At 41.9% G+C, this 22,587-nt stretch overlaps 1 protein-coding gene across 4 annotated transcripts in view; it reads right to left on the reverse strand.

The window, feature by feature from the left end:
* Positions 1-22,587, reverse strand: part of PCBP4 (poly(rC) binding protein 4) — a 54,783-nt gene that overhangs the window by 25,894 nt on the left and 6,302 nt on the right. The window contains exons 2-4 of one of the 4 annotated variants that reach the window (XM_044451236.1): positions 2,089-2,257; positions 1,579-1,602; positions 1,448-1,480 (exon numbers count right to left, since the gene is read on the reverse strand). In XM_044451236.1, the coding sequence (XP_044307171.1) occupies positions 1,448-1,480; positions 1,579-1,602; positions 2,089-2,199 (168 nt within the window). In that variant the 5' untranslated portion in view covers positions 2,200-2,257. Of the gene's footprint in view, positions 1-1,447; positions 1,481-1,578; positions 1,603-2,088; positions 3,565-22,587 lie in introns of those variants that run through there. The other 3 variants (XM_044451235.1, XM_044451234.1, XM_044451237.1) reach the window with 3 other exon arrangements.

Genomic DNA, 22,587 nt, shown 5'->3' on the forward strand with positions numbered 1-22,587 from the left:
TTCTGTTTTTGTTTTTATATAATTTTATGGAATTGTTATTGTTTTATTGGTTTTAATTGTATGTTTGTAAGCCGTCCTGAGATGCTTAGGCATGTGGTGACGGCATATAAAAGTTTTAAATAAATAAATGGTACCCTCCATATATGTGGAGTATAACTCCAACAAGTCCCTACTATTTGTTGGTGCTGGCTGTGATTATGGGACTTGTGGTGCAACAAATACAGAAGGCGCCAGATAGAAGGTAAGGAAGGCTAGTTTTATTATGGGGAGATCTTCTGAAAGTGTGGGAGGGTGCAGGGTGGGGGGGTTGCCTGTTCATGGATGAATTGAAATTAGAACAAGGAACTTCCCAGATCATTATAGTTGCATCAGAGATATTCATTAGAAAATCCCTTCAGGATGTAATTTGTGCTTGCACCACAAAAATCAACAAAATAATATAGCTCTAGCAGGTATGTGACACTCATTATACAACAGGAGAAATTCAAAGACTACTGTGCTCACATTTACATTGTTATCAAAGTCAAGTCTTTATCAACATGATATAATATTATATAATAAATCATTGTATTTCCAAATGGCAGTTTGTACTTCCCAGTACTGTTCTTTTGATTTTTGCATATGATGACTGTAATTATGTCTGTGTGTCATTGAAACTGATAAAGCCAGCAGCATTTAATCCTGAGAATCTACACTGATAGCAACTGGGGGTGTTTCTAAGTTCAGCAATCAGAAAGCGCCATGCAGCTTTTCCGCTTTGTTCTGCTTAACAGATACTCTACGAAAAGAGTATAGATAAAAGCAGCACTGAGAAAAGAAGGGAGGGTTCTGAGTGGAAAAGGACCTTATCTAACCTCCCAAAAAATTCCATGAATGAGGGAGGGTCATAAAAGCCTCCTCTGGAAGTATCCTGAGAATCATGCAGGAAATTCTGTTTTGCACAGATCAAGTTGCACTGCTTGGAAAGGTGGCACAGCAACGTTAAAAGTGGGTAGTCCCGGTGCAAGAGCAGAACAAGCAGTGTGGCGAACGAGTCCTCCGAAGACACTGATTCTAATCTCTGCTAGGCACAGTTCATAATCTGAGGTTTACCCCATAACCATGGGCAGCTAGAGATATGCTTATTTCACAACTGAAATGAAATATAAATTTCTGAATAACAGAAATGAAATATTTCTGAATAACAATGAGCTAACTTTAAACAACTGCTGACAAGCAACATTTATGCAGCCTGTTTCTACTTTCTGTCTCTCCTAACCTAGCTGCATGACCTTCTTCATTCTTGTTCCAGCTTTCCAGCTGCCTCACAATAGACTCTTGCTTACAAAATGACCAGAACCATATAAGCCTTTTATACTTTCATAATTGAAAAGCATCAAGCTTTAAATGATACAATAGATGCCCACCCCAAACTTATAATGGGGCTACTTTCCTCCAGTACACTTACTTGCTCCCGTATCCGCTTCACAGTCTCTCCTTTCTGTCGGATTAAGCACAATAAAGGCAATTAGATCTCCACAGCTACACCGAAAGGACAGAAAAAGCACCTCAGTACAGAGCGACCTGCATTGATCTTACCTTGCCTATGATACTGCCAACTTCCTGCAGAAACACACAAAGACAGAAGAAGCTGAGTTAGAAAAGATGGACCAATCGGCAGACTTTTGGCAATGTCAGTACACTTTCAGCCAATGTGGTCTTTTCTTTTCCCTAATGAAAGTGTGGATTGTTCAGGATTTCACGTGATGGGTAATATGGTTATTCCTTCTCCTGATTACTGGCAAGCAATTTTCTTGGAGCCTTTAAAAATGTTTTGGTGAATTTATTTGCAGCTGTTGATCTAGACAGCTTGGCAATTCCATCTGTTAATTTGACATCATGGAAATTAATGCATAATCCCAATTCAGTATCCTCCAGTAAGTGTGTTATGTGTGGTGCCTTTCCAGTACAGCAGTAGGATAGTGGTGTGTTGGAATTTGGAGACTTGGGTATGCCCAATAATTCCTCCCACCAGGAGAAACAGCAATCGGCTGTTAACTACGCAGGAATCCAGGATGCGGCCTAATGCAGCAGTCCCACTTGACTTACCTTTCCATGCATGAGCATTCTGAGAGTGAGAGTGATGCTGAGTTCTGTTTCATCCAGTCCATTATCTGAGCCACTCATCCTATCTGGTGACGCCATGGTGTAGGAATGCATGGATCTGCTTCTAAGGAAACCAGCACACAGGGCCTGGAAAGTGCTGAAGGCGCCAAATCTGTGGACATATGGAGAGCAATAAGAGAGTATCGCATGCAAGGTTCCCAGTTTCCTTGCTTTGCTTGCTTGTAAATCATTCCAGCAAACTGGCAGGATTATAGTGATTAGTAAGAAGTGGTTGGGCTTCATATACCACCCTTTGGTACTTCCTGTCTCAGAATTGGAGCACCTTGGAGAATAATGATTACAGTGATGAAGGGAAATATCACATATGCAAACAAAGCAGCCTTTCCAGACGTAGCTAACAAGAAACCCTTCACAGAAACTGAAAGACAAGCATAAACCAATCAGGGCAGAGAACACAGTGGATGAGTTTTGAACATATTCTGCTTCTTGCCAAGTTTATCCATTGGGTATACTTATAGAGAGGTTGATGCTATGAAATAGGAATTCTGGGGTCAACTCACAATGTACTTCCCAGCAGGACACATATTTTCCATTTCCGGGAGAAAGACATGTGACAAAACTGATCAGATATGTAAGAGCTCCAAACCCCAGTTTATTTTGCAACGATAACAGAGCTAGCTGCAGGACTAGCTGCTGGTCCAGAGGGACACTGCCTGTAATTGCCATTGCTTCATCTACAAGTATTCATGCACAGAAGTGTTCCACAGAGAGAGAGAGAGAGAGAGAGATTGGGATCAATATGAGGGATGGAGCTTTTTGTCCCCGTGCCAGCTAAATCTTAAAGAGGAGTTGTCCATAGAAACATTCACTTGCATGGATAAAATGAAATGGGGTGGCCTTGGAAAGTGTGTTTGTGTTGGGGTGATGAGTTGCCATATTCATGTGCAACTACTTCCTTGGCAACACTGCAAGAAGGCCCCAGCTCCTCCTTGCTTCACTTCAGTGGAGGTATTGCTCTGGGCCTCCTTGTGGAGAAAGGAAGGCCAATTTTTCACAGCCAGCCCTTTGGCTCTGTAAAGCCAAAGGGTGGCATGTGTGAGGGAGAAGATAGCTTCTCCTTTCCATGGTCTCTTTTCCATGAAAAAGACTGATGGCTTCAGCCAGCCCTGCGCCCGAAGAACAGCCCCGCACCCATTCCTAGGTCTAGATGGGCTTCCTATATGTTTCACAGAAGGACACATAGCACTTGGTGTCTATCATAACCAAAAATCAGAAGCTACAGAAGCTCTTTATAGGTGGACAGATGGATGGATGGACAGCAGTAGTACTCCAAAGAAGCACATGCCCTGAACCAAAATGCCAGCCATTATGATGAAAGGGGTGCAGGGAGAGCCCATATCTCCCCAGAGAGGTCCGCCTGGCACCGTCATTATATGTTTTTCAGTGCCAGGTTAAGACCTTTTTATTTAATCAATATTTTAACAAGTTTTAATATTGAATTTTATTACCATATTTTAACTGCAGCCAGAGTGGGTCGTTAATTTATGTTATACTGTTATGTATTGAATTTTATTTGTGTAAGCTGTCCTGAGGCTCTCGCAAAGGATGGCATACAAATATCTTAAATAAAATAAATAAATAAATATCTTCCATGGATTCCTCGGGTGGCCTCAAGGCATTTCAGTCCACATCAGAATAGTGCAGCCAACCCCACCAGGCCCAGGTGTTCTGACTTGCTCCCAGGGTTGACAGTATCCACACACACAGCACTTCCCCTTTCTGCATCTGCGCACATGCCAGCTATTCACTTATATGGAAAAAAAGGAAAAGAAGAAGAGGGATAAAAGAGTCCTTATCAAGTGGAGGCTCACTCTGACATTGATGAACCTCAGGGCTCCCCCCCCCCCCCAGCTCTCACACACACAGCAGGATCTCTTCACCCATCCCTGGAAACAGTGCTCACCATATTGGGAACCAGGATGTGGGTGCGTGTGTATTCCTATGTCTCCGCCCAACACCAAATAATTAAGCAAACCGAATATAAGTGGGTGCTGACAGAGACAAACGCATCAGCAGAGACTGAAGCAAGTTTTGGCGAAGAATCAACCTAAAGTGGTGCTCATTTTCTCCACTACACTATTAGTTTACTGGTTAATGGAAAGCATTGTAACAGCCATTAAGTGGCCATCTTAGGTACACTTGATTGCCTGCTAATACTAAGCTCTCTCCCTCTCCCTCTGTGTGTGTGTGTTTGTGTGCCTGTGTTGAGTGGGTGCAGCCCAACATTGTTTTACAGCACATGTATGTGGCACTGAGAAAACACAGTGGGAACTGCAAGGGAGAAGGGTCTGAGGGTGGCAGAACCTCCTGCCTGGACGGAGTCTTGCAAGGTGCTAAGTGGTTAGTAAAGGCTTTGCAGGGAACAGATACTACTTTAGAGACTACTCCCATCTGTCTTTTTGCTCCCCAATGCTTAATATATCTGTAAACAGGTATTTCAAATATGCTGTAAGTGGTGCTGTGCCGGAACATCTCTTTCTTTGTGGAAATGGTGAAGGGGGGATGCATAAACAGTGTTATTTGAAAGCCCTGCTTTCCAAATATCATATAACACCGTCTTGCCCACCCTGGAGCCCTCCAGATATATTAGATTACAACTCCCATCACTGTGCCAAATGGTAATTTAACAGACATTTCTACTATGAAGTATGAATTCATGAATATATTTCTTCTCCTAAGGGGTTCCAGTAAACTGTCTCTTTCCCCCCTCTCCTGTTGCACTAACATCAGTAGAAATAAGCAAAAGAACATGTTGCTAATCGCAGCCAAATTTGCTTTGCATGCTCCCCATATATGTGCTCCATCCATAAAATGGGAATTGCTCTCCCACAACATTACAGGAGGATTTGAGGTGCTCCTGTATTACTGCAGCCTCCCCCAATCTAGTGTCCTTTGATGCTTTCAACTACAAATCCCATCAGCACCAGTCAACATGGGCAACCGCCAGGAATGCTCAGAGATGTCATGGAAAACTTCTGGAGGGTATCATGCTGCAGAAGGCAATAATATGAGGACAGAAAGAGACAGGGCTGAAGGGCAGTGGACTGAGAATTAGGAAATCCTTCTTTCCCCAGCCTGTGTGCTTGGCAGCAACAAAGGCAGTCCAGGTGTTAAAAATAGGACTACATATAAGATAAAAGACTATTTCAAAACTCTTGGCCTCCCAGTCAGGCTGGCTTGATTTTCCAGGGTAGTCCAAAAGACAATAGTCCAAAAAACTATTTTGAGGACAGCCAAAGGATTAATCACCTCCGGAACTGGTCCTCATGCATTAGATCCCAGAAAGTCTTTCTGTCATGATGCACAATTTGTAGAATAAATATGAGCGAGTGTGAATAAGGTACTGGGTCACCTCTCTGAGGGGAATGAGGAGCAATAGCTGGGCTAACTCTTTTGCTGGTTGACTCTTGATCTCTGATTGTTTTATGGCCCAGTGCTTGAGACAATTAGTGAAAGAACTGTGATTTAAATTAATGAAAATAAATGTGTAATCTGATGCATATTCATTAATTCACATACACAGTAAGATATTTTAAAACTGCCTTTCAGGACACGGGCGGGGGTGAACAGAAACTTGTGCAAAGCATAATAATATTGACAATCCTCAGTTTAAGAACATGTGATCACTTTAACATGACTGGTAACAACAATTGCTTGGGAGTAAATCTCACTGAGATCAGTTTTCTGTGTAAAAATGCACAAGAACAGGCTATTAAAAGAATTACATGTTTGATGTGAGTTATGTATTGGGCTGTTGCTTCCTCTTCACTAAGGTTGCCTTTTGCATTCTTAAGACAACTCTACGTTCCTAGTAAAATTTCTCTTCATATAGTGTTAAATTGTGTACAATTCTTGCTAGATATAGCCCCAAAGACAAGAAGTCGTCTCATTCACTATATTCAAAATAACACATATATAAAAACGTTCATATCTTTTTATCAGAAAAAGGAAAAATCTTACAATTCATGCAGTTGCCTCAAAGATTTTTGGGATCACTTGGTTTAAGTCCCTGGGTTTTCTACAGACCCTTTCTCTGCATTTTGGCGAGTTGCCCCATTATAGTTTTCTTTGAATCCGAATACCTCTTCTATAAAATACAAGCACAGTAATTAGCTTTCTGCAAAGGCTACGAAGCAGATGTGTTTTCTTCCTTCTGAATGTTCTGTGACTTACAAAGGTAACCTATTCTCTGGAGGTGTTTCAAAATCACAAAAAATATTTACAGAAATTAAATAAACACAATTCTGTGTGTATCTATCTTTTTAGCTGGCACATTCATGAGCAATAACAATAACATTAATTACAACTTATTCAGTATGGAATGTAAGACATTTTACTGAATTTCCTTTTGCTGATGAAGATAAGCAGAATTCTTTATATCAGAATAATTTACTGCCAGTAATTTATGGTAAGTTTAATAAATCATTCTAAACACATCAAACCTGCATGCATATTTCCTCCATATTACTGATGTATAGAAAAAAGAGCATTTACAGGATCCAGCTCATCCCTCAGTTTAGTGGATGTGGGTAAAAAGTTTAGAGCTTGGCTATTGATAAATAAATTTCAGGCAAAACTGGCACTATTCATTAAACCTTGCTCTACCTTACCAGTCAGTCTAAGGTGCATCCACATGAATGCTCCTGTCCCAGTTCATTTCACTTCTCTTAAACCTTGATCTGGTCCAATAAGGCATTCATAGCTACTTGATGAGCAAACAAATGTTTTTCACACGTACATTTTACAATTTTAGGGGTGCAGTGAAAATTCCTTAGGGTACACCTAATAGCATAACATGTGAAAATGCCTGCAATTGTTTGGATTCATGTTTGTTATGTTACCCTTCCTCCAAGGAGCACAAAGGACTGTCCTTGATCTCCACAACAATCCTGTGAGATAAGTCAGACTGATGAGCAGTGATTTGCCCAAAGCCATCAAGTGAATGGCATGGCGGAGCAGAGAGTTGACCATGAAGCTCAGGTGTCTCCCTGCTCCTAGTCCAGACCCTCTACCTATTAACTGCACTGGCTCCCGAAAGCTTGACCCTAATCCTTGCATGCAACGTATTATTATACGAGAATAATTCTCCTGCAGCTCACAAGTAACAAATGTGTATGGGGAAAAGTAGAGTGAGGCTGGATCATGAAAGAGGTTCTGAGACCATGAGGTAGCTGGATTAAGTTTCTACTTAACAAAACATTGATATTATTAAGAGGGGGCACTGGGCAATGGTGCGGGGCTGGGCCAAGATGCTTCGTTGCTTGAGTCAAAGGACAAGTTGGCCCATCGCGTGAACACACGCCAAGTGAATCCCTCTTCAACAAAGGCAAGGGGGCAGCATCCTCCTCCACCACCCCTGAAGGCTGCAGGCTGGCTAAGGAGAGTCTGCAAGGCCCCCTCTGCCAACATCTTTCTGCCGCCTCTCAGCATCTGCTGTCTAAGGAAACTGCTTCACTTAGCCAAGCAGTAGGGCTGGGCTGGCAATGCTGCACTCACTGGCATTTAAGAAAAAGAAATGTGTTCCAGCAAGGAAAGAAGACGAGTGGCACCCAAGTTAGGAACTGGGTTATCACAAGACCTTACTCCATGCTCCAGCCAGAAAACCACACAGAAAGTTGTAATTCTTTAACGAAGCTCAAGCAGAAGAAAAACTCAGGAAATGACATACAAACCGTGACAGATCCTGGGGTGAGATGCGGACTGAACCAGCTCAACATACCATTTGCAGCAGCAGGTCATATAAAAACTGCCAGTTTGGATACATCCAAAGCCTATTACTAATGACAGCCTCCCAGTAGTGTCTCATGTCACAACAGCTGACATCAGCTTTTGTGCCATGAATGTGTCACTCAGCTCCGTGGTTGCATAGCGAACCCTGTACAGACGCCACCTTTTGCCCTCCACTTCTGACGGAGCAGAAGTGACCACAGCTGCCACCAAAGGCCTTTTCTCCTTTCTTTATGCAGCAGCCTGATCAGACTGCCAGTTGGACTCAGGGACATTGTACAGCCAAAGCGATGCAGCTCTGTCCGTACAGAAGCGGGGGTGTTGCAGGGAGAGGGGAGGAATTTTAAATTTATTTAGAAATAAAAGGGCTGAACAGAGGCGTCCCCTGAAACCGTTGTGACAGGTTAAAGAGATAAATAGACAAGTCACTCTCCCTCGCCACAGTGGATACAGCAAAAGTGTTCAATCTCCAGGGAAAAGCTAACTTTCTCGGAGTACTGATTGACCGCTTCAGCAAAGGCAGCAGCGATTTTGCGTGCCCAGAATGCAATCCAGCTCAGAGTATCAGTATTTACAACCTGAAGGGTGAATGCAAAAATCCACTTTTCACAGATGGTGTTTTCAAATTATTTTGAGGTGATGAGCTGAATTTTCAGCTCCAGGCTAGTTCCAGGCATTGTTCTGCTCTAGGCAAAGATACTCCCTCCCGTTCACTGTACAAAAACCAACTGGGTGTCAGTGAAATCTTATTCTGACGCTTAGTCCCTGAGGGCAGCAGGCTAGTTTAGCGGGGATAAGGCAGGCCACATAGGGACACAAATTTCTCCCCTAATATCTTATTGTCTGAAGGTGCCACATCCATGCATCTAATGAAAGAGCTGGCACTGTTTCCATTGCTGTTTTTGTTTACATATGGTTGCCAACTTGCTTATGGAACTAGAGTGGTCATCTGTTTCCTTCTATAGGTATTGCACTAGTGTAAAAAAATGGTCTATAATTGAGGCAGGACTTTAATGGATACAACTGATGATAATGATGATGATTGGTATTATTTCATTTATACCCTGCCTCTCTTCCTTTTTGCAGGGAACTCAAGAAGGCTTACAAGGTTCTTGTCCTCGCCATGACATCCTCATAGCAACAGTCCTGTGAGGCAGGTTAGGCTGCAAGTCTATAACTGGGCCAAAGTCACACAGAGTGCTTCATGGCTGAATGGGGACTAAAATCCAAATCTTCCAAGTACCAGTCCAACACTCTAACCACTACACAACACTGGTAAATGAAGTTAACTACTTTTAACTGTCAATTCTGATTGTATTATTTCTTTATTCTTGGTATACTATGTTTTTGGTTTTATATGTTGTATTTCCCTATGAGCTGGTTATATGTATGTATGTATCTATGTATGTATAACAGAGCAAGCGATGTTCAAGAAAAGGCTTGTGAGGATTCTGGCTCCAGAAACAGATGTCATAAACTTGTACCAAAACTCTTCAAAAAGGATGTCCACATTCTGGAATGTCAAAGCAATCAGATACTATCTGGCATGTTTTTGAAAATGCCACAGTTAAGAGCCAGAGTAGATGGTGGAAAGCACATATTTATTTTCATCCCCATGAAAGAGGATGGAGCTTTCGTTTACCAGCTGGGTACAGAAGAGAGTGCTGAGGGTTCCCTCTGTCTGTTGCTCCAGAAACTTTTTGCCACTTCCAGCTCACTTCTGTAATGGGAGCCCAGAAAGAAGAAAAAGGCCTCAACTAACTGTTTGGACTTCTTTGTAGTGTGGCGATCAGTGGGTGAGTGGTGTGGCAGCTAGACCAGATGCAGCCCTGGGACTAAAAAAGCTACATCTTCAGAACATCTCCATGTCTCCAAACTCTTGACTCATCCCAGGTTTGAAGGTCAAAACTTTGTAAGTCATTTCAGATGGTGTGTTGAGCAGAGGCCAATGTTGAGGAGAAATCACCAAAGAGTAGTGAAAATCTTGGGAGCAAACAGAAGTACTTTGGGTAGAAACCTTGTCAATGTAGGGCTGCAAAGAAAAATATCATAACCTGTTGGTGACTCTTTCCCCATCTGCTAAACATAGATGGAGCCTGATTTATCTGAGTTGTCACTAACAGATGAGTCTGAGAGTTTGATCTTCTACAGCACGAACATCTTCTAAGAAATGAATGAGTTCTCAAATTCTGAAACTATGTCTGTAGTCACATACTTAGAGACGTCATCCCTATCATGAGATTTCAGAGGCTGCAGCCAAAATGTTTTTTCCTACAACAGACTATGGGTTATTTGAGGGTTTTCTGAGGATCACAGATGTCCAGGTTCAAACAAGATGGCAAACCATGGCAACCCCCAGCCAAAGGCTGACTATTCAAAATGATCACCAGCAGTGATCAGGTGAACCACCACAGCAAGTGGGCTTCAGATTTCTAGGAGTTCAGTTTCCCCATTGTTGCAGATCTCTGCATTTTAAAAATAAATGCATGATTTGCCATACACACACAGATGCACACATGACTAGGAAAGTCATAGGCCCTTTATCCCCGCTCCATGACAAGCTGGGTGTGTTTGCTTCTAATTCCTATGCATCAGGTGCTGAGAGAAGCCAGAGAAACCTTGAAAGGATATTTACGCACCAGGTGGGAAGTGGCACTTATGCACTGCTTTTGACCTTTCGGGCACCAGTCCCTAAGAGGCTTTGCTGGGGAAGTGGCACTCACTGGTTCAAAAGGAACACAGGACAGATTTCATTTCTCTCTCAGTGGCTCTCCCACTGTGAAGTGAGATAATTCTCCAGGGGCCTCTGGGTTTCTCCAGAACACTTGTGAGCAATCTTCCATTTCCTGATAGAAAATAGATGGCTGGCAGCTCAGAAAGAAGAAGTTGTCTAGGGTCTTCATCTTGGTGGAAGGGATGGTCTTTCCTAATTAAAGATTCCTAAGCATCCTGACTAATGGACATCCATCCTGTTCTGTCGTCTTTCCATACAACTGAAGAAATTGGCCATCTCTGCACTAATGGATACCAACCATCTTCCAGAACAGTTCATGTGAAAGGGGAACTGACTTGCTAGTAGCATAAATCACAGCACATATATACCATCCCTCAGGACAACTTTGCTCCATAATTATCTCTTTTTTATGTTTAATAATTACACCCATTCAATGCATTTGATGAAAATAAATGCATCCATTAGTTAACCTGAGCTTTGTACTTCTTTTCTGAGGAAGGCTTGGATCCAGATTTAAGCTACAGTAACTGTGCTGGAGGAAGTAAACTTGCTCCCACTTTCTCAAGGTAGTTGCTCAGCCCACTGAAAACCCTGCATGGTCAGTCAGAAAGCCCTGCTGAATGGCTGAGCTGTGATGTAGTGGAAGGGGAAGATCCCCAAAAACTGAGCACTGGGAACTTCTGCAAGCTGAGAACTTTCTCTCAAGGACAGCAGATGCTGGATACAACCCCACTGTGGAAACAAGACCTTTCCCTCCCCAAAAGGCCTCTCTTTGTGTTCTCCCTATGTTTATTTGCCTACTGAATCCATGTTTGGTCTAGCATTGCCTTCTGTGAAACGTCTACCTCAATCACAATTTTACTGCTAATAATCTGTTACTTTCTCATCAAGCACACCAGAGGCATCTATGGAACGTAATCCTACACAGTGATGCCAGCCCATGTTCTTTCCCTCCTCTACCAAGGCCCCTTATCGTTCTCTTCTCAGGAAAACAAGGGATGGAGGGTATCGGCTCTTTGTGTTAAAAAAAAAAAAACAAAACCCAAAAAATACCCTTTGCTAACTCAAGCCAAAATGGTATTAAGGCCCTTCTGAAAAACCAAAAGAAAAACAGTCTGAAAATGCTAGTTAACCCAGTGATGAGGCGAGAAGACAACAGCTGTGTAAATGCAGACATGGACACCCCCTCTTTTCTGATCTCTCTCAGCTGTCCCAGGCGGCAACTGTCCTATCAAAGAGTCTCAGGGGGCTTATTTAGACTCCAGAGCTTTTATTCTTGCCTGGGAGATTGTGTGTCAGGAAAACCTGCAGCTTTGTTTAGGAGAACAACAGCCTATGGCATGCTGGGCAGCAGAAGAGAAGCCATAAAACTGCTTCTTCCACTTTCTATGCTGCTGATGACCCCCGCAACTCCTACCCGACATCCCAAAGACACTTGCCAAAAAAGAACCTCTGTCAGAGGGTTAAGAGTTCCGCAGGGAGGAAACTGAACTGCTGCAAAGGTGTACCCATTACTAGTCCAAGGTAAAAGTTTCATCTTGGGAGCACAGACCTTTTTTTTTTGCAGTGTTTACACAGGTCAAAGGGATGGGGAGGGAAAGGTCACAAGATGATGTATTTATGAAACTACATGTTTTGCAGCTCAGTTCTTCCTCAGCAGAATAAATTAGCATAGCTGTAGATATTTAATATCAACTATGGACTCCCACAAATAGACAAAAATAAAAACCCAGTTGGTCTTAATTTATATGGCATTATCCAATGCAGTGGTACCTTGGCTCATGAACTTAATCCGTTCCAGGACTCTGGTCGTGACCCAAACTGGTCATGAGCCAAGTCAAATTTCCCCATAAGGTTCAATGTAAATAAGGTTAATCCATTCTGTAACTTTTTTTTTAATCACAAAAATTTGAAGCGGGGTGCTCTCTGGGTGGGGAGATGGGCAGGACTGAGGGGGGAGGCAAGCATGATTGCAGGTGCACTGGGGGGAAGGCAGGTGTGCTAGGGGGGAAGGCGGGCCTGATCGTGGGTGCGCTGATGGCAGGGGGGGAACAGACGCGATCGCGATAGTCACCTGATGCGGAGTTCGCGACCCGAGGCAAAATTTTTCAGAAATTTCTGTTCGTGACCCGATTTGGTCGTGAACTGAGGCGCTCGTGAGCTGAGGTACCACTGTATATAAACCATTGCCTTGTTCGTACCAAATTGTGAGAAACAATACTCAGTTTTGTAGGTTTTGACCAAAGTATTTGGTAGCATTTGTTGGTAAATGTCAGGCCTTTTAAAGCTAAGCTTATGCACTCAAAGGAGAGAAAACATGCTCTGGAATGTGTATGGAACAATTCAGCCATTAATCTTTATGCTTCTCAGATACACACTGTTCACCACCACTTCCTGTCTCCAAGCTGGGAGCAAATCAATGGGTTGTTCAATGTCATCCTTGCATCCATGCTACCTTTCAAATAAAGCCCACATATTTTGCTTTATGGGGGAGAGCTCCTTTGTTGAGAGAGATAAGGAGAGAACCATTAAAAGATTAGGTGGTTTTGAGACAATCAAAAGCGTTTTGATTGTAATGTCCAATATTATGTCCAAAATACACCTGCTCGTATATATCTTATGGATATGGGGTTATTTCCCTGAAAAGCAGGAATATAGAAAATGAAAGGAAATAGTACTTGTTTTGTTCTCTGCCTAAGTGGAGCAAAAGGTTATTGATAACTTAAAGAGCATTTAAATCTTCCAAGATGTACAGTGCCTTGCTGAAGCGTTCACCCTCCTTTGACTTTTCCAGTCTGTTCTATTACCACCTGAAAATGGAATGGTTTGAGCTGGCACTGTTACCACTTAATGTACGCAAGGTACCCAACACTGTGAAGGTGCAAAATAGTTTTATTGTGGCATAATAAAATGAAATTAAACAAATACTAATTAAGACCTTTTGGTTCAACAAGTAGTCACTGCCCTGCATCAGTACTTGAAGGAAGCACTTTGGGCAGCAATTGTAGTTGTGAATCTTCTTGGCTAAGTCTCTATCAGTTTAGCACAGCTGGATCCTGCAACATTAGTCCATTCTTCCTGCTAAAACTGCTCCAGCACCGTCTTGCTGCAGATTCTCAATTGGGCTGCGGCCTGAGCATTGACTGCACCATTTTGAGACACTTGTTTCCAAAGCACTCTACTATTTGGGACCATTCATGGTGGTGAGGAACCTCCATTCCAGTCTTGTAGATCGAACCAAGTTCTCCTCTAGAACTGGCCTGTATTTGGTTCCATCCATCTTGCCCTCCCCAATCCCTGCCAGGAAAAAGCATCCCCACAACATGATGCTGCCACCACTTTGCTTCATCATGAGAATGGTGTTCAAGACATGAGCACTGCTGGCATTTTGGAGCAAAGCCAAAAAGTTCAGTTTTGGGCTCATCACTCTAGAGAAATATTTTCCACATTTGCTGTGTCTCCCACATGTCTTCTGAAAACTCCAAATGAGCTTAAGAAAGGTTTGTTTCAGCAATGGCTTCTCTCCACTCTTCTATGAAGCCTGGTTTTGTGCAGCATCCATTCAAATATCAGAGTGAGCACCAAAGCTCATTCAGGCCTGCCACAGCAAGGGGGTGAATACCTATCCCACCCACAAGTGCCAGTTTGTTTTATTTAACTTTTGTACCACAATAAAAATAATTTGTACCTTTATGACGTAAAGTATCTTGTGTACATCAAGTGGTAATGATGCCAGTTCAATCCATTTCAGTTCCAGGTTGTAACACAGCAAAGTGTGGAAAAGTCAAAGTAGGAGAGGTAATTATACTTCTGCAAGGCACTGTACTAGCTCCAGCAACAACTGTAATTGCACTTACCTGGGAATAAGGCCCATTCACTTAATGGAACTTATTTCTAGATGAACATGCATAGGATTGGACTTTAATTCTGTGTTTTAGCATAGAATTCGGATATTTTTCCTTAGGCATTTCTTAATTTATGTTATGATTTTCCCTATTTTTGATGTTTAAGATAGTTCGTTTTACTCTGGGTAAATCTTACTTTCTGTTGAGAAGGGGCCCAGTCCTTCAGATAGATTTGTCTGACTCTGAGGAAAAGATAGAAGGGCAAAGGTGGGCAGATCACTTGGCAGTTTCAAGGCTCAGACACAGCATGAGAACCAACCTGCCTTGGAAAAGAAGGGAGACATTTCAGAGCTGGCAGTGAGAGGTGATAGAAATGAAACTCCTCCACCCAGCCAGGAGATGACAGGCGAAGCAAGCAGACCAGTTAAGATGTGTCCAGCATTCCCCCGTCTAGCCCTCAAGCAGCAAGAGCCACCCTGAAGGCTGTCCGAAGCTTTTCTGAAAGGGAGGGAAAGAGGGGAAGTTTCATTTTGGATTCTACTCTTTACATGGGCAGATGCTTCTCCCACATCTCAAAGAGAATGCTACTCTGGTTTATACTGTACTGAAACCTGTAAAATTTTAATAAAAGGACAGCATTTCTAAAGTTTTATTGGAGTCTGCTGTAGAGGAAAAGAAGGAGGGAGAGACTTCTCAACACTTCTGTGCCAAGGAGTAGGCTGCGTATTGCATGTAGTTTGTACCTAAATGTAGATTTCAGGGCAAAATGAACAGAGAATTAGAAAAACTCTGTGCTAAATAAGAAATGGTGTACAGTAAGTGCCTTATAGGTTTGTTGTTACTTTAACATTTATTCTTCTGCATATGCTTTATGTCATATTATTCCTTTCTGTAATAACCCAGCATTTATACCTGAATACATATGTGGGGGAGTGATTCAGTGACAATATGAAATTAATTAGAACCCAATTCCACACATTTGTATTCAGATGTACAATCTATTTATTTCAGTGGGAATTATTTTCAAGCCAGTATAGTGCAGGAATGCAGCCCTGGTTTCTCTTTTCTGATAAACCACTCTTAGACTAGGAAAGAAGCATGTTGGCTCAACAGATCGAACTTAGTTCTGTGACAGACATTTAAGAGCAGTAGATGAAGATTATGCCATCATCTGAATGGGTGAAAGATCTCTATGGTCAAACTGGTAGAAGTTATTGTTGGGGGTACATCGGGAGATGGAACTGTTCAAAGGCATACCTACACCAGCCTAGCTTTATATGAATATGCACTGTGACATGTAAGATATTAAAAATAAACATATAGGTAGTATCCAACACTGTTCAAATGCCCGTAGTAGCCATGACTTTCAGAAAAGGAATTTAGTGTTTCAGATAGGAACTGGAAATGAGCAGAAACAGCCAGTTGGGAAATGGGGCACGCCAGCAGAGCTTGTGTTACTTATTTCATTTTTATACCACCTATAATCAAAGCTCTCTGGCCAAATAACAAAAGTTAAAAACACACAAACAAGAAAGAAGAATACAATTAAGACAATAAAACCACAGCGATTGCAAATCAGCACAGAGGTACAGGATAAAATGCAATATTAAAACTGAAGTTAAAAGTTAACTTTTAAACTTTAAACTAAAGTTAAAAGTTATCAAGCGTCAGAGATTTGTTTCCATTCAGAAACAAGGGTTTCCCACTTTTTAAAGGGCTTGCTTTATGAAGTGCTAAATCTCAGTTGCACAAGCAGCAAATCCATCTAGCACAACAGAATTGGTTGGAGCACAATGATACCACTGCAAACTGATGCTAGGAAGAGTAATCCTATAGCCACTAGACAGTATCTAGAGGACCATAGGATATTCTTGGATTTCCAGATCTGGCAAAGATATCCAACTTCAGATCTGTGGATCCTTGCTCAGATACCTTTGCCCCATCTTGCAGCCAGCATGAAAAGAATGGAAAGAATTATGCCGGCTGTTTCTCCAACGTCATATCAGTGACCTCAGAGGAGGGCTTAGGGGGCGTTCTAGTGGGTGGGATGAGAGGAGACCAGCACCACTAAGATACAACATCTCCTGGTGGTGCCTCTTTCCTTCCCCTTCCTAAGTGTCACAATTAGATGGCTAACTGACCACAGAGCAGAAGGCACACAGATGATCTTCACTTCCACATTTTTCCTGTTCTGCTTATCCCACTGAAATATGTCCCTAATGTTCCTAATGTAGTTTATTGTTTTAGATTGCCATGCATCACCTTGATGGAATTTTATTAAATAAGGCAATTATAAATGTTAAGAAGTAAGTTTCTTCTGGGACCCAAGAAAATGGAGAAAAGTGGTCTAAAAGGAGTAGGGTTTTATTAAAACAATGCAATATTTATTAATTAGCAATGCCTAACAAAATCATTCAAAGCTACTGAAAAGTTGGGCTAGATCTATCTCTGGTCTCTCACAAACAACCTGCACCATCTTGTCTTTGAATAAAAACAAATTTTATTCAGTGTTCCCAACTTTCTTTACAAAAGTATGTAATATTCTTTATTGATGCTCTGGAAGCCTGAGAGAATGAATCCTTGGCTATTCCTATATTATGGGGAAACAACTTTAGATTTAAGTTACAGCTGCTCGGAAAACAGCAACCCATAGTAGAATATACTTTTGTATTCTTGTCTGCATTTTATTGATGTTGTATTTTAATACGTTGTAATTGGTTTTTATTGTGGTTTTTCTTATGATTGTGAGCTGTCCATAGGTGCTGTGGCACAATTGGGCAGCATACAAATGTTTTAAATAAATAAATAGTGTTTTTCTGAAATTCTGAAGACATATCTATATATTCACAGAACTGCACCCCGAGCCCTTGGTGGCTTGCTATCTGACACACGACAGAGCAGGATGAGAGGAACACCAGTTTGGGGTGAGTTGCTTGCAGGACGGAATACCCATGCCATCCTGTGCTATATCAAACCTGTACTGGGTATTTTTCCTGACAACTCCATCAAAACTTCTGACTAGGGAGAAGATACAATGCTGTCCTAACACTTCTCAGAAGCAATCTTGGATTCCATTACAAACTCCAGGCATGCACAGATTGAATCACTATGTCCTTTAAAAAAATTCATTACTTGATATAAAGCTTTGTCATTAGTGCATTATAAAAGAGAATATGCTCACTGCACACTTGAATGACAAGGTCAGTGAAGAAAATCTTACAAAGCATCTAATAAAAATGTGAAACTCCATACCAATAAATGTGAACAAATTTCTATCAGTTTCAGTGCTTTTCTACATGTACAGTTTCCCTAAAAGTTCACAAATTTGTTCTGCTCTAATTGTACCCATTGTGATTTGTTTCCTATATTGCTGCCTAAGATAAAATTTATTTATTCACAAACTGCTTCTCCATACTTTACCCAGAAGTCAAATAGCAGTGAACACATCTTTTTCCAAAAAGGTAAATGCTACCAAATAATGTTATCCCCCTTTTTGAACCAGTCAAATATTATTTTAGGATGCTTTATTATTTGGGGTGCTTCCAGATAGAGGGCTCTTAGCACTAGCAGTTAGAAGTTATTGGACAACTATTCCTTCTCCTCCTCCTCAATAGATTTTCTGCATAAAGGACAGAAGCAGCAGTAAGAAATCATACACACGTTATCTCATGTGGACCCCTGTAAATTTCAACCAATGAGGCAAGGAGATGGTGCCATCGGGCCTCCTCCAGAAACACCCACATTCTGCCAGCATTAACATTCTTCCCACAAAGGGATTCCTGCTTTCAACTGCAGCAAATGCTTAGACTTATTATTCTGCAATAAGTCCCAGCATGCAGCAGACACTCATGGTGGGATGGGGTGAGGAAAGGGTTAAACCTCATGGGCAGAGTTTATTCCAACACAAGCGTAACTAAGCACAACCTTCAACTTGCATGAATTCAACACAAGGCCGCAAATTAAATAATCAAAGATAGCACTTAACTTCACCTTGTTTCACATTTGTTAATCCTTGGGAACAGCAAAGCAGCCGCTGTCTATACCAGTTTACCACACACTGATATGTTGGTCTCTCACATGATCCACCATGGCAACATAGTTCTCTGAGGAGAAAACTACTCCCTTCATTGCTCCAGAGCAGGTGATCAATATAACTCCATGCATGTGACTGAAACACAACCTCATTAAGCATTTAATCCCATTTATACCCTGATCCTTTGTTGGTGACAAGGACTGGCTTAGTTTGGATGTTTCTGCAGTAAAGTCAATGATGTAACGGCCAAGAGGGTCAGTTTGGAATCTGGACCATTGCTCCTACAGTCCTAATACAGTTATTTTTGCCCTGATAGAGGATCCTGTAATGAAAAGGAAGGGATTCTCAGTGGAATACAGCAGGCATTTAACCTTATTTAAACATTTCTGCCGTATGGTATTAAGCAGAAATTTTGAGAAGGAGCATGTGGCTTGTTCAAAGAAGGAGAAAGCTAAGGAATCCTGCTTTACCCCACTATCTTTCTAAGGAGGCTAAAAGTAAGGACACAACTGTGTGCAAACAATAGTTGAGTTATGTAGGATGGAAAAAACAGTCAGACCTTTACAAAAAAGAGAGGGCCACATAGCAACTCCAAAACAGAATAGTAACCCCCGAGAATATCAGGAACACCAAATGCTGAACTCACCTCTGAATTGGAAAAACCTGTCTGAGGTGCCATTTTTAAGGCTACACTCCCAAACATACTGACTAGGGAGTAAACCAAACTAAACCCAATGAGATTTGCCTCTGAGCAAAGATGCTCAATGCTGCACAGGGCTCATGAAAAGAGCTCTAACTTGGCTTTCATTCTGAATCTAAGTTTTAATTCTTGGTGTATTGCCCTGGCTATGGGGAGAAAACTGGTGGAAGGTAAGGTCAGCAGCTAGATGGGAAATTCCTGCTTTGGCTGTTTTTGAGCTCCCAGAGACAAGGGAAGAGCAAAGGTGCTGCAGATCATCTGAGCAACTGTTAGCTTGAAAGCAGGGCAGATGGCATGAGAGACAAGAACTGCCAATGGAAAGGATCATCAGCCCACGCCTCTTCTTAGTGCCTGAGCCACTAACAGCACCTTGGCTCTCGGGGCTCAGCACAGCTCTCCATCAAAGCATGCAAGTTACTGTCAGGGCCAGGCAAGCATGAGAAAAGAGAGCCATCTTTTAACCAGCTAAAGAACCAAGCAGTCCACACAGTGCATCCCCTGAAGCTTCTATGTTCAGCTTGCTGAGCAGCCAGGCCAGAAGCCTCAAGGAATGGCTCTCATATCTACCATGAAAACACTGTATTTTTCAAGATCCCAGCCTAGTTCACACAAAATCACGTAATAGTTTAATTTACCCACACAGGCTGTTGCATCATGCCAGAAGGGCCATTTTGTGGTACGTGAACCCAGGCAGAAGGGGTTGTTTGAGGAGAAGACAACCTTCAAATAACCCCAGAGCAAGCCATGCACTTGTTCTGGGGTATCTAACCTTTAAACAACCTGCTGTTTGGGTTCATAATGACACAAGAAGACACTTATGGGAGCCCGGCACGGTGCAACATGCCCACGAGTAAATCAAGCCATGATGGGTTGCTGTGTTGTGTGAACCAGATCAATGTTCTTCTGCTCCTCACGTAACAGTCAGTCATCATTGGCTAAATGAGCCACAGTGGCTTATTTAAGCCATGGTGCAAATTACATCAACACCTGCTCTGCTGCTGCTTGTCATATCATCTGAATCAAGTGGTGTGTGTTCCTTGAGTGGGGGAAACCACAAAAAACCCATAAGCTATTGTTAGGTTATCTGAGGGCTGGTTTCCCTCTAAGAAGCCAAGCCACCTGGGTATGAAACATCAAGGAGTAGCCAGGCGGGTGATCATGTAAATTGCACCTGGCACACGCTATGGCTTAAACAAGCGTCTGTGGCTTTTTCAGTCTCTAATAATCAAGAAAACCAGCCCACTGAGTGTTTACATGCAAAGCACTGCTAAGCCAACAGCATCTCCTTCTTGCATGTAGATACAAGATAAAGTAGATATGTAAAGCCAAATGTGGTCATATACATATCTTGTATGTCCTGCAGGAAACTCACTGAAATTATTTAGGGAAAAAAGTAGGAGCTAGGAATATTTCCATTCTGATGATACTCTCCTTGTGTGGAAGATGCATAAGTGGCCTCCCTTAATTCAGCCACCACACACACACACACACACACACACACACACACACACACAGAGAGAGAGAGAGAGAGAGAGAGAGAGAGAGAGAGAGACTCTGCAATTAAAGCAGGGGTGAATAAAATGTTGACCCTTTGGGACTCCATCCACAGTGGCTACAAATACTTTTTGGGTTTTTTTAATTCTCCATTTTTAACACCCACAGCCACCTGTGCTCCACTGATATTCCCCCAAATTTAGGGAGAGACCCTGCAAATGTTTTGCAAGTAAAATGGAAACCAAAGGTGGTGCAGAGCAGCAAACAAGCTAATTTTGACTCTTTTCACACTCTATAGTAGCTCTGGATGCCATTTTTACATTTGTCCTTCCCAGTTTTTGCATCAGAGTTGGGGGGGGGGGGAGACAGCCTTCTTAAAATTGCCCACTCAGTGAAAGGGCTACTTTTTTCTAACATACAGGTACTGTTGTTGCTATGTGCCATCAAGTCATCTCTGATCCATGAATGAAAGCCCTCCAAAATGCCCTATCCATAGCAGTGTCATTCTGCTCTAACACAAAGTTTTTAAGGGGGGCAGGCAACAAAGCCAGTTTCTAAATATACTCAGTAAAGTCAGACTGTGCAGCTTGGGGAAAGGTACAGCTAACTATTTGATTGCTAGGTTAAATTAAAATAAAACAACCACAGCAAGAAGAGCAAGACATTTAGCTGCTCAAAATTCTCTAGGTTGCCTCCAAAGGTAGAAGAAAGTAGGTAGCACCCAAGCTGTTCAAGTCATAGTACCTAGTCCATTTAACTTGAAAATTCCATAGGAAATTCAGTGGCAGCTGGTGACCAGGCTAACATGATGCAGAAGACCTTTAAAAATATAAAAGCTGAGCAGCCAGACAAGCAAGCGGCACATGATTTTATTACTGTTTATTACTGTTCCAGACTAACAAATGCATTCTGTAACAAATCAGCCCCTGCTTTTTCCAGACTCACAAATGCATTATAAGCAAGCAAAATATTTTTTTAGACTGACAAATAAAACCACAATCCAGGCAATGATTTTTCCAGATTCACAAATGCATTTTAAGTCAGTCTGGGTTTTTTTCCTTACACAAAAATATATTATAAGCCAGTATTCTCTCTCTCACTACTCATATATACAGTACAAGCCCCCCATGACAACTAGGATTCAGCAGCACTGAGGGGGGCGTTCCGCTTCAGATTTTCAGCACCACATGAGCCCTTAGTTTGACGCCTAACATGAGCAATCTCAACCATTTGCTCCAGAAGGGCCCAAAAGTCACAGACAAACTCTAGGTCCTTCCTTTTATTTCAGCTTTCATTAAAAATACAATGTCCCAATGTCCCGTTTAATTTATCAAGCTATAGTACAAACATTCATTATTATGTTTAAGTGCTATCAGGACAAAGCATTTTTTCCATTTTGCAAAATTCTGGTAGATGAGTCCAAAAGAAATAGGAACACAGTGATGCTGGGATGTCTCCTTTGCGCATACTGCATACAGTCAGTGGCAAGTTTTCTGGGCCTCTCTCCATAGTTAAGTATAGCAGGTCTTTTCCTCCGTTTAGCCACGACTGAGTATTTTTTCCTGACTGCAGGTAACCTTTTATTTTTCTGGTGTATTGACAAACTTGGTAGGACTATGGCTGTTGTTCTTCTAGCTGTGGCAGGAACTTGGCATTTATTTCCTTGTCTTGAAAACACATTTGTTCTATGACACTTTTCCCTCAGTTTTTTAATGAAATTGTCATTCTCTAAGGATGCAATGCTATAAAAAGTTGTTATTCCCAGCACCCCCCAGCCAGCCTGCTGAGGCATCCTGGGAACTGTGACTTTTTCGGTCTAAGCTGGCATAGGATTGCACCCTAAACAACACTAAATTTCACTTACTGGACTACTTAAATTTCAACTTTT

The sequence above is a fragment of the Varanus komodoensis genome, unplaced genomic scaffold, assembly GCF_004798865.1.
Source record: "Varanus komodoensis strain SLA01 unplaced genomic scaffold, ASM479886v1 scaffold6_2, whole genome shotgun sequence".
In the NCBI taxonomy this organism is placed as follows: Eukaryota; Metazoa; Chordata; class Lepidosauria; order Squamata; family Varanidae; genus Varanus; species Varanus komodoensis.